Source organism: Choristoneura fumiferana, chromosome 9, assembly GCF_025370935.1.
Source record: "Choristoneura fumiferana chromosome 9, NRCan_CFum_1, whole genome shotgun sequence".
Classification (NCBI taxonomy): domain Eukaryota; kingdom Metazoa; phylum Arthropoda; class Insecta; order Lepidoptera; family Tortricidae; genus Choristoneura; species Choristoneura fumiferana.
The window spans coordinates 1,203,419-1,216,598 of record NC_133480.1 but is presented as its reverse complement, the minus strand read 5'-3'; the positions used below and the strand labels follow the sequence as shown (position 1 = coordinate 1,216,598).

At 40.9% G+C, this 13,180-nt stretch overlaps 1 protein-coding gene across 2 annotated transcripts in view; it reads right to left on the bottom strand.

Annotated features, from left to right (window-relative positions):
• Nucleotides 1-13,180, bottom strand: part of LOC141430915 (nose resistant to fluoxetine protein 6-like) — a 47,853-nt gene that overhangs the window by 10,045 nt on the left and 24,628 nt on the right. For both annotated transcript variants that reach the window (XM_074091797.1, XM_074091798.1), the window contains exons 5-7: nucleotides 2,904-3,100; nucleotides 2,245-2,417; nucleotides 47-235 (exon numbers count right to left, since the gene is read on the bottom strand). In XM_074091797.1, coding sequence (XP_073947898.1) covers nucleotides 47-235; nucleotides 2,245-2,417; nucleotides 2,904-3,100 — 559 coding nt within the window. The remainder of the gene's footprint in view (nucleotides 1-46; nucleotides 236-2,244; nucleotides 2,418-2,903; nucleotides 3,101-13,180) is intronic.

Here is a 13,180-nt window from a genome sequence, read left to right as displayed (position 1 = left end):
TTATAAACTAGCTTCTTATATAACTATTTATAGTTGAGAGTCTCACCAAGTCTGCACGAGGCACTTGTCGTCAGGATACACGACGTTGTTGAGGTAGAGCAGATGCACCCACCACTTGCGGCGGCAGATGGCGGCCTCGGCGTCCACCAGCGGCGCCCACTGCGGCCCGCCCGCCCCCAGCCGGGACCACCACGTGGCCGCGAACCACACTACCATGTAGTAGCTCGGGCTCACCCTGACAAACAGACAACCAAATTTGTTTAAACAGAAATCCTAAAGGGTCGGAAACGCAAAGGTGTCTTTGACTGGATGGTGTAACTACTATTGGGTTGATCCAGGGTAGGCAGTAGTTTACTAGTTTCCTTGCAGCAGCGCGCCACCAGCACTAGCTGCCTATCCTGCTGCCACTGAAGGCACGCCATTAGTCTATCTATACTATACGCTCATACTACGCCGCACGCAGCTCTACGCATCGTACTGCGAGCCACAAGGAGATAGACCAGCAAAAAATAGGTAAGGTTTACCACTATTTTGAAAGTAAGTACCACGCTATTGAAAATACAAACTGAGACATGGATGCACAGAAAAACCAGAAAAAGAGACCAGCACTGGGAATCGAACCCAGGTCCTCAGCATTCCGTGCTGCGTGCTTTAACCCCTACACCACTGCTGGAGTTGAAATAAAAATACAAATAGACTCCAAAAAACCAATTATAAGTACCACGCTATTATTTTCGTTTTAACAAAAACAGCTGAAAGGTCGGAAGTTCTTGTCTTGGCTGCATTCGTGTCGTATACGCGCTGACAGCGCTGGCCTCGAGTCGAGATAGAGCAAGACGAGCGGTCGCTAGGCACCAGATGGCGCGGGACGCTGGCTTTCCAGTTTCCAGTCCAAATAAAATTTTGATGGTGCGTTTTGAGAGGCGCGGAAGCGTGTAGACAATCTGGCTCTACCTTGGGCAAGAGCCAGCGCTGTGCCCTGAATTGACGAAGGACTGTCGGGAGAGCGTATCAGTTGTGTGTACATTCGTTACAAATACAACTCTACTCCCTAAATTAAATAGGTAAAGAACCTTTGCTATAGGATAAGCAATGCCCTACAAAAGCTTGATGCTTTGCATAATACTTTAAAACTATTCTTAAGGGTTCTTAAGGGATCGTTTGCCCGAATTTCATATGCCTGAATGTATCGTTTTCTAGAATTTTCATTTGCCATAAAGTATTTATTTCTGAAATAGTAATTTCTTCAGAGTTGATATTAAAGTAACCTAACCTTACCTACTGCATTCTATATGATGACATTTAAAAAAATCCTGAAAACAGCATTGTACTATATATTTTATGGCAAACGTTGGTATGACAAGTGAAATTCGGGCAAGTAAGAGTAAACGATTCTTAAGATCTCTCTGTTTGTTTCTTGTCTGGTTGTTTCTTCTGTGTAATTCCTTTAAAATATACTAACTGAACTGAAAATGGATGGGACACCCGACTACGTAATAATTTACTACATCCATGTAGCTGGATAAGACAGAAAGAAAGTCCAACTCACAGCCAACTTACGGACATGTGCAACTAAGATTGTGTGAAGATTAATAATAAAATAATAATTAATATATCATGGGACACTTGACACCAATTGACCTAGTCCCAAACTAAGCAAAGCCGATCGTAAAATCCGCCAAATCACGAAATTCCTAGACATCGTGAAATAGCGCCATTTCATGCGGCAAAGTGTCAGAACCGATATGCGGCGTTTCATGATATGGCTAGGAATTTCATGATCTGCCTAAGCGTCACTAGAAAAATCGTTAAACGGTGAGTTTTAAACGATATGGCGGATGCGGATGTCCCTTAGCCAATTCATGAAATGGCGCCATTTCACGATATGGCAGGTGGTAGGACCTTGTGGAAGGTCCGCCCGGATTGCTACCACCATCTTGCTCGCTAATCTTGCCGTGAAGCAGCAGTGCTTGCATTGTTGTGTTTCGGCGTGGAGAGCAAGACAGCCGGTGAAATTACTGGCACTTGAGCTATCCCATCTTAGGCCTCTAGGTTGGCAACGCATCTGCAATCCCCCTGGTGTTGCAGGTGTCTATGGGCGGTGGTGATCTCTTACCATCAGGAGACCCACTTGCTCGTTTGCCATCCAGTTGAATAAAAAAAAAGAAAGGATATGCCTTGGAATTTCGTGATATGGCGGATTTTACGATCGGCCGCCGACATTATATATACACGCAGCCTCACCTGATGATGCGATTGAGCATGGTGGAGAAGAAGGAGCGCAGCGGCGGCGGCGGCTGGCCGCGCGCGCTCTCCCGCAGCACCTTGTGCGCCAGCAGGAAGCTCGCCATCAGGAAGAAGATCTGCACCACCAGCGTCGAGTTCGTGAGCAACATCACGTCGCCCGCGCGACGCAGCTGGGGACACGGAAGTGGTACATTTCATTTAAAGCTTGGAGTTGACATCATGCAAGTAACCTATAAAAGTAACTGAGATTTCGGGGCTGGTACCCATCAAAGAACGCAAATAAACGTAAAGATATTTAATTTTTGCGCTCTCCTGATAAAATCTCGAAAGGTCAAACGTTGGGTCATGAAATATGGCACGGTTGTTTTCATGCAGCGTCAATGAAAACCACGATGTAATTTTTGAGAATTTACATAGGAATTTTGGATTAAATACGTGAATGAAATTAACACTGTAGTATATTAAACAAATATAATACATTTTGTTGATTATTACGGCATTCTGAGTAAGGCACTAGTTTCATTATCATTACCAGCGAGTAAGTATGAAAATTTTATAGCTTTTTCACCGAGCAACTTTCATACTAAAAAACAATTTTCTCGCTTCTCGCCGGCCACGGGAATAGTACCTATCAATTATTTGTGTGCGTGACTAACCATCTCAAAGTGTCGTATGTCGTCGACATAGGAGAGCGCGCTGAGCCAGCAGACGTGCTCCACGATGACGCACATCATGCAGATCACGCGCACCCCGTCCAGCGCGCGCAGGTCCCCCGCGGCGCCCGCGCCGGCCGGTGGCGCCGCCAGTGCGCGCCAGCAGCCCGGCAGCGACCAGCTCAGCGCCCACTGGTACTCTGCAAACAATCTCTTATTGTCTAACGCACTCTGAATCCCCGCATCGTTTTTCTATCTTTCCCTTACACGGTATAGGATAACAGTAGAAAGAGATGATGAATGCGATAGCGAGCGCCAGAGGGTTAATACGGACACAGGACATTGCACTGTCAAGAGCAAGATTCGAGGGAGTTCATTACTTACGTGAGACGAATTTGGCAATATTTCGAATCCCTCTTCTTGACGAGATTTGCCTCCTCTCCGAAATCTCTCTCTTTAGAGCTACTGTACAGTCACCAGCCCCAATATACGACACGTCTTGTGGTCTAAGATCTCACGCCTCGAAAGTTGTTCGCGTAAAGCCGAGTCTTTACTGAGCGAGCTGCCTCGCGCGGCAGCGTTTTCGGTCCGATTTTGAGCTCTGTGTCGAACAAAATATGCCTCATGTGCTTGCCACGCGAGGCGGCTCGCTCAGTGGAGACACGGCTTAAGTATTTGCTCATTCAAAAAGCCGTCATCTAATGTGTGGTGTATGTACCTTCAAGGCATAGAGCCTCGCATAATTTATCTAGTCCACGCCAACACGCCAAAGTTAGGGTCTGTCTTGGTACCTGCGTTGGATGTGTGGTAGTCTCTAGCAAGGTTGTACCTAAGTATCTAGGTTTAAAAGAAGGCATTGTTCATGGTAGGTATATTCATTCCGACTGCGGGCTACGGTGCGCGAGCGCCACTCGCCAGTTTCCGTTACCTACTTACGATTAGATAATGCGATGCGCTGTCGTTATAATAAGTAACAAGAGCGAGACAAATTTGAATTTTGCTCTCCGTGACGTAAGGCGCTGTGAGTTTTATGAAATAGGGAAGCTAAAGAACAAGTGGGTCGCCACTCGCCTGACCATTTAGTGAGCATCACCATCAAAGGATACCTAACCTACCCACCTGCAACATTTTATCGTCATTATGATCTCGACCTATACATTGTATACGTCCCACTGCAGGGCAGAGGGCTCCTGTCCGAATGAGAAGGCTACATTTTATTTGCGGACTAAGCCCGTCCGGCATGAGAGGCCTTTCGCAGGCCTTTTCACAGCAGTGGGTGAATGTTGGATAATTGCTTGATTGAAGCCCGTCCGCTGCCCTATGAGCGTAAAAGCTTAATAAAGGCTCTCCTAGTCTTAAAAAAGTTGATGTGGATCCTAAGCAATCTTTAGCTTTGGTTAGGACTTGATCAAAAGAACTTAGTGATATTTGTGCCCCCTTCCGAGACTGCAGGGCCGGTCAGCCAACCCTTTCACTCCACTGTTAGTCTGTCACACATTTACTTAGCATAAAACACCAGCGCAAGCCATGCTGAGGACGACAGGAACAGCGAGTAAAATGTATAAAGTTAGAGCAACATTTGACCTAAGTAACATTCCGATCCCGTCAGTAAGGTCGCGACGCGACCCGCCGGCCAGGGCTGTTTACGGTTCTGTTTAATGCGACGTTAAACTTAATGATTCATTACTTAACCCAGGAAGCTTCACGTTGGATATTAAAACGTACTTATAATTTATGGTTGCCTGGTGAAAATAGGTACTAAAACCGGCTATGAGCGTGTCGGACACGCCCAAAATAGGGTTTCGTAGCCATTACGAAAAAAAAAGTAATATTTTTCCAAGGATTTCGTATTTTATATGGAATCTTCCAAGTTTAGGTATATTTTATACCTTAGGCTGCTATTTACTCTTAAACTACTAATAATTCTCAAGCATACTTAGCCGTTATAGTTTTTCTTGAAAGTTTGATATACTTACTACCATCCTGATTTTTTTCAAATTTTTCCACCCACCGGTTTAGATTTTAGAGGGGGGGTGATTTCGGAATTTACATAGTTCCTGCATGTGGAAATATCGGGATAACAAGTATCTTGTTTATTAGCCAGATTCAGCTATCTAAATACCGAAAATTAATTTAAATCGGTCTAACCGTTTTAGTATGAAAGAGTAAACAAAACACACAAAAGCTTTCTCGTTTATAATATACTTGTTTTTGCCCATGAGTCACTCAAAATACGACGAATTCGTTAATCACAAATCCACGTAACTGCCAATTTCGGAGAAAAAAACTGTCCTATGTCCGTCTGAGTCGCAACTAGGTATCTCCAGGTTTAAGCGTCAAGAGGCAACAGAATTAAGATATGATTGCTATAAACCAAGTCCTTTTCCTATACAAATAGGATATTTTAAGAACCAAACATGCGTACCGCAGCATTTAAATTGTCACGAAGTTATCATTGCATAAGCGTTATGCATAAACAGTTCAAGCACCGGTGTTGCAAGTGGCAATGTCATCGACTGATCGGGCACGTGTTGCCCAAACTGGGGCTCCACGTGAGACTGGGGCCCTGTTTGAGCGTGCGAGTGAAGTCGCGTGGGTAGCTTGTACTGCCAGCACCGGCCCTGAGGTTAGAGCAAGAGCGGTTGCTCTAGGCGCCTGATGGCAAGGGGCGCCATTTTCCACTTTTCACTGTAAACATTTTTATAATGAAGCCTTTTGAGAGGCGTGGAAGGTGTGTGGACAACCTCGCTCTACCTTGATCAAGGGCTAGAGCTGGTGATGTGTCCTGCAATGCTCGTTCGATCGCATGTAGAGCTGGGGTCTTTAGATCACAACGCACAGCACAACGCTGGTTTCACTTACTCCATCTCGGATGTAGTGCGTGTGCCGCAGCTGCTCATTGGAGACAGTCGCGAGTGCTGCCTTCAGGCAAAAAAGACTCGTGTCATATTTCGGTTCCAGGGCACCAAACCCCTAACGAATGCGACGTCAGAGATGGTGGCGCAACGGGGTGTCGCCGTCTTGCCAACTGAATAGTGCTTTAGCCTTGGCGCAGGCTAAGTGCAAATGAACCAGAATCTTATCGCTTCCATATAAACTTGGCTCTGTTGAGTAGGTAATGTTGTTAATTTTGACGATAGTGAAACGGCGAACGATGTGCTTAAACATTAGTTTTCCTGGTTACGTACCTAATCAGGAATCCAGAGCTATTGTACAAAATGTTCAATAAGGCCCACACGGTTTTATATTTTCCGAACAAAATCGAATTTCAGCGTTATGCTGCAGAATTCAGAATCTGTATTCCTGATCAGGAAACCAAAACCAGCCTGCGGCAGCCGAATGATCAACGTTCTGTTCTGAACAGCACTTTACTACTTAGTAACTCACCCGTTTTTACTGTCGCGATGCAAACGGAGCCAGAGACAGCGCGTGTCAGGGGCACGAGGTCGGAGAGAGGCGTCGACACGCGTTGTGCAAAGCTCCACGCGAGCTTACAAGATCGAGGCCTTCAAGGTCTCTCGCGGTTGTAATGGGTGTTTGACACCATCACTCTTTTTGGTAGCTTTCAAAACGCGAATCGCTCATAGATCTTGTTGGGCAACAGTAAAATGGGACTTAACTTGTTGCCATAAACATTCGTAAACAAATTAAAGCTTTAAGCTTTAAGCTTATTCATATAAGAATCTTCTGCTAAATAACACGAATAATAATCACGAGCTCTCGATATTTCACCGACTACTTTGTTATGAACCTTAAGTTATGTAGGAGTCTCGCCCCTTTCTCCTTCCGCTAGGGAAGCAGAAGGAGGAGAGTCCTACATGACCACCCTCCATACCTACTGAGACCCACAGGTATCTTTCTTGCCATCTGTTGCCATGTGATAGCTTGACATCACACCATCCACTAATCCTGAATACACCTAAACCAACATCCTCCATTGAATCCGCTCTGTCACTTAACAACTTTTTTTCACTTTACACCTAACTCAACCAAACAATGATTCGCTAAGAGCAAGCCAAACTAAGTATGGCTTTCGAAAAAAAACCTTATTATTGTCTATTTAATACACTCCAAATCATGATCGTTTTTACGACTTCTTTCTGGCATGCGCATGCGGTGTATGGTGAGGTTAGAATGAGATAGTGAATGCGATTGCCAGCACTCGGACAATAGACAATACGGTCACTAATCCTTCTACGGGTAACCGAAGCGACGTGGCGAGCGATATTGTAATACATTGCGTGTAACGTTAATCAATCATAGTACGGTGATCATTTCGGCCAAGCAGTGGACAGATAATTCAGACAGAATCTTGTACGCACGTGGTACGAGCCGCGTCATGGGTGCTTGCTGCTACTTGCGAAACTTTATTATATACCTACTAGACGATATCTAAATAATACGAGATTTTGAAATGCTCATTTGCTGAGATGAGTTGCGTGCCCTGCGTGACTCATTTAAGTCCATCTAAGCTAATATAGGATAGGTCTGGTTACCTACTATGTACTACATTTATATTTTAATGTTCGAATCATGATGCAGAATATGAAACAAAATAGAATATGAGCACATTGCACATTGAATAATTGAATATACTGAGCTAATGTAGAGATTTTCCAAGGTAAACAGTAAGCTTCAGAGCGATCTTTTCCAAGCAACCGAACCTTTACAATATACAGAAATCATATACCGGGTGTGGCCTGTAATACGAGCAAAAAATTAAAACATAGATCGTCCTCGTCAAACTGAACAACATTAGTTCAGCGACTTTTAAAAATAATGGAGTCTTTGAATTTTCCCTTTTTCATACAAATTAAATACTGCTATCAATGTACGCCATCCTAGAACACAACTGACGTCGCCTGTCACTGTCATGCTACAAACATCAAGCATTTTGCTTTACATTGCTTCTTCGAATAAACCTAAAAGTGTAATAAAAATTAAAAAAAACAATTATTTTTAAAAGTCGCTGAACTAATGTTGTTCAGTTTGACGAGTATGATCTATGTTTTAATTATTCGCTCATATTACAGGCCACACCCGGTATAAGGAACAAATTATTATGTATAAGTTCTAAAATTAAATGTTGGTTCTACCTTTTTCGACATATTTTTTTTCCCGACTGCCTGAAGGAGGGTTATGTTTTTCGAGTGTTTTAATAATCTCGTGTCGCGTTATATTCGATTGATCTTTTGTATCAGTTTATTACAATAACGTCTCATCTCCAACAATAGCTTTAAATTATCACCAGTTTTTACAACCTAGCCATTAAACTAAGTTATAAAACATTGTTTGTAGTGACTGAAGGCACTTTGATTGTACAAACACGCTTGATGCATGCGCATGGCGGCTACAAGTAGAAGTCTATAAAACAAAGTGCTCTGTTAATTAAATGTACATGTTACAAGCAGAATCCGGGTTTTTTGAAAAAAAACTTCGCACATGATTAATTTCCCAACTGTTTCATACGATGTCATGTGTAGACGAACGCTTATTTTTTACCCGCCCTTCTTTCTGAAACTGAACCTCAAAAATATAATTTCATTTTAAGTTACTCGATTGCATTTGGTTTCGAATACCTTCATTATTTAAAAAAAATCGGTTGTTCTAAGCTGTTTAGTCAGTAACTCTACCTACTGATTTCTAACTCTACACTAATAAATTATAATTTATATTTTGGACATTTTCAATTTGTAGTACAGAACCCTCAGAGCGCGAGGTAAGACTCGCTTTCAATTGGCCGGTGTCATAAAGTTTTATACTTACCTACGTAAGTGCAGGCCTAGGGCGGTCAGATGTTAGGGCCAGCCAATTGATAATATAACAATACTGAGAAAGGGGAGGCTGCATTAATACATGGCGTGGGGCCTAGGGCAGTCGAGACATCCACTACTGTCGGTAAGTCCAGTGAAATATACAATAATCTGGTAGAGAGATTCTGGTGGTCCAGCCAGGATCGTCTCCTTAGGAAACTCTTCAAAGATCAAAGCTTAATGGCATCGACTTTTTTTGGTACGCAAATGTATTTTAGCTGACAATGCACGTGCATTAATATCTGCCACAGCGGAGCGAGCAAAAATATCTGACACTACGTCCTACCAGTCTTAGAAATGGGAGTAGTGTCTCATTTATGCACGATTTGTTATGTTCCGACCTGAGGTAGAGATATATTGGTGCTGGTGACTGTACATACAGTCAACAAAAAGTAGTCATCAAAAAAACCGTTTCCACCAAAGATGTGTGTTAGACCATACACAATTCCCGAACGATTAGCAGCGCCTCTACACGGCTCGAATCGGAACTAGCACGAAATGTCATATGTCACTTACTACGATTGTATTTTCCTCATGCTATTATAAGTTAATAAATAAACATATTCAAGTACTGGATGTTCTTATATCTTCAGAATATTACATACATAACAGAATTGGCGACGAGAACTGTGGATTATGAAGAACCGGAAAGTGAAATCACCCCGATCAGGTCAATAACCTTACCTAGCGCTGTACCACTTTTTTTCCTTTTGCTCCAAGGGTTTCCAATACCTGTGATGAATAACCGCCGCATCACACCCTTCCTTTTCCTTCATCTACGTACAAATACATTACGCTACAATGGAAACGCAATTAGGACAAGTTTTGACACAAATGATGGAAACCATGAAAAGGTATGCAATTACAACAAGCTCAATTACAACAAGCTTTACAAAGCAATGATAAACAGTTGGCGGTATCACATTACAACCGTATGATGAGCAAAATGAATCGTTCTCAACATATTTACAAAGACTCCAAACTACATAACCTTAAAAGGAGTGACAAATGCTACAGTAAAAGTACAAATTTTTCTAAACTGTATCGGTCCTAAGTACTAACCAAATATTGAAAAATTACGGCACCAGAGGCTCCAGAAAATAAATCATATGATGAACTGGTACAATTATTACAAAACCACATTGCCCCAGAACCTGGCGAAGTTGCCTTGCAGCACAAATTCTGTTTGAGACAGCAACAAGAGTGCGAAAGTATTGCTAACTATGTAGCCGGTTTGAAAGAAATAGGTGGAAATGTAATTTTATTTGTAATAATTGCAAACAGAGTACATTCGAGACACATCTTCGTGTCCAGTTTATACGAGGACTAGGCAATGCAGAAATAAAAGAGAGGCTATTACAAGAACCTGCTTCTAAGAAATTCGACGATTTAATCAAAATTGCATTGGCAATAGAAACTGCAAAATCGGAAACCAGAGAAATGGGACCAGATGTACAGTCAAACATTTAATAAATATCAACATACTCAAAGAATAAAAATACTAAAAGTAATACAAGACAAATACACATGAAGGACCTACATACAATACAAAAATACATACAATAACAAGAAAGAAAGAGAAATTAAATGTTTTCGATGTGGAAAGGAAAACCATAACAGTACACAGTGCAACCTGAAAAATAAACTGTACTGTAAGAAATGTAATACAAAAGGACATATCAGTCTGTATGCTTCAAAGATCAGAGACAGTTAGACCTAGTATACGAGCTACCCATGGATGAAAATGAAGATGAAATATACGAAATACAGAAAATATGCACGGAAATGACACACAAATGATAAATTCAACATACGTTACATATAAATGGAATTTACATACCTTGAGGCTGGACACGGGCGCAGCAGTTACAACCTGCTCGGCAAAATACTTCAAAAAACAATTCAGCAACTCGAAATTGACCAATACATTAGTAAAGCTACGTACATACACGGGAGAAATAATACAACCATTGGGCACCTGCAAGGTAATATTAAATACAAAATACAGAAGTAGAAGGACAATATTCGTGATTGACAAGGATGTTGACCCAGTAATAGGAGAAAATGGATAAGAAAATTAAACATACAATTGGACATAAAATCAATACATAAAGAAGAAATGACATTACTGAAAAGAGTATAAGAAAATTAAACAAACTTTTAGAAGAATACAAAGAAATATTTTCAGAAAAGATAGAGAAATAAAGATTATCAGGCATATATAAATTGAAGGAGGGGGCAGTACCTGTATTTTGAAACCACGTCCAGTACCATTCGCATTGAAAACTCAAGTGGAAGCAGAAATTGATAGATTGGAAAAAGAAGGAATATTACAGAAAATTACTTACTCACAGTGGGCACACCAATTGTTCCTATCGTTAAGCGAAATGGTAAAGTACGCTTGTGTGCAGATTACGAGCAACTTTAAATAAAAATCTGGAAAATGACAATTACCCTATACCCCGAGTCGAGGAAATATTTCGAAACTGAAGTGGGGAAAATATTTTTGTACATTGATATTAATCAGGCATATTTGCACATGACAACAATGAAACTACTTCAGAAATGCAAGCTATAAGTACATGCAAGGTACATACAAAGTTCAAAGGTTAATGTTTGGAGTGAATTGCACCAAACATTTGGCAAAATATGGATCAGACATTACAAGGCATGGAAGGTACAGCCTGCTTCTTTGATGACATCGCCATACAAGCGATACATATGTACAGTTACTTCAAAGAATAAGGAGAGTATTTGAAAAACTTCAGAAATGTGGATTACACTTGAATAAAATAAATGTCAGTTTTATGAAAATCTATCACCTACCTTGGTCATACTATAAATGAAGAAGGATTACACCCTACAGAAGAAAAGATTGAAGATATAAAAAACAGCCCACCCCCACAGATGTTTCATCTTTACGCACATTTTTTGGGAATGGTAAAATTATTACCAGCAGTTTATCCCCAACTTAGCATCAAAATTAAATCCATTATACCGTTTACTACAAAAGATATAAAATTCACATGGACTACAGAATTGCGAGAAGGCATTTGTGAATTAAAAAAGGAGATTACAGGAGATAAAGTCCTTACACCGTTTCATGAAAACTTACCGGTCTCATTAGCGACTGATCCTCACCGACGGGATTTGGAGCTGTACTATCACACATTATGCCAGATAAATCGGAAAGACCCATAGCATTTGCTTCTAGGTCACTTTCAAGGGCAGAAAAAGGTTACAGTCAACTAGATAAAGAAGCCGCTGCTCTCGTATGGGGACTTAAGAAATTCTTTCAATTTGTTATGGCAGAAAAAATATACTTATTTGGACATCAGCCATTAGCCAGAATTCTACATCCAGAGAAGGCAACACCAGCCACTACAGCTATACGACTCGTACATTATGCAAACTTCTTAGCTGGATTTGACTATGAAATAAAAGTTAGAAAGACCACAGAACATGCAAACGCGGACTATTTTTCAAGATTACAGAATTCAAAAAATGGGAAAGAAGATTACACTAACAGATGATGATCCTTCTACCTGAATTCAATTGCAGAAATGCCATTACTTTACAAGAAATAAAAGAAGCTAACTGCACAACACAGAATTACAAAAACTATATTTAGACATACAATCAGGAAGAGATGCCAAAAAGACTACATGAATTTTCATTACAAATAATTGTATATTTTATGGCATACGAATAGTTATACCCAAGAAATTACAATTCTAAATTTTAAACGAACTACACACAGCTCACACTGGTATAGTGAAGATGAAAGCATTAGCAAGAAGCTATGTTGTGGAAAAACATTGACACGGATATTGAAATATGGTCAAGCAATGCAACGCATGTTGTTTGTTGCAAAAGAACCCTACAAAAGTGCCTGTACACAGCTGGGAATACCCAAAGGAACCGTGGAGTCGTGTGCATATTGATTATGCGGGACCATTCATGAACCAGTATCTTTCATTCTGGTAGATGCCTACACAATGGCTGGAAGTCATACCAACTACTTCAATTACAGCTACAGCAACTATCAACATTTTGAAGAAAATATATACGACATTTGCCTACCAATCACAAGTTTCAGATAATGGAAAAAATTTCGATCAGAAGAAATGCAACGATTTTTAAAAGAAAATGGAATTCAAGCAAATTTACAGCACCATTTCATCCTGCCACGAACGGACAAGCGGAGAGATATGTTCAAACAGTTAAAAATAAACTTAAAGCAATGATAAACGAAGAAGGATCTTTACAAGACAAACTGCAAAGATTTCTTATGATGTACAGGAAGACACCTAACAATGCTACCGGATTAAGTCCAGCAGAAATGATGTTTAAGAGAATATAGAACCCGGATGACTTAGTAAAAAGAATACCGGACACGAGAAATAACCAAATGAAGAGATAATAGTAAAGAAAGAGTTTCAAAAAGGAAAAGAGTGCAGATAAGAA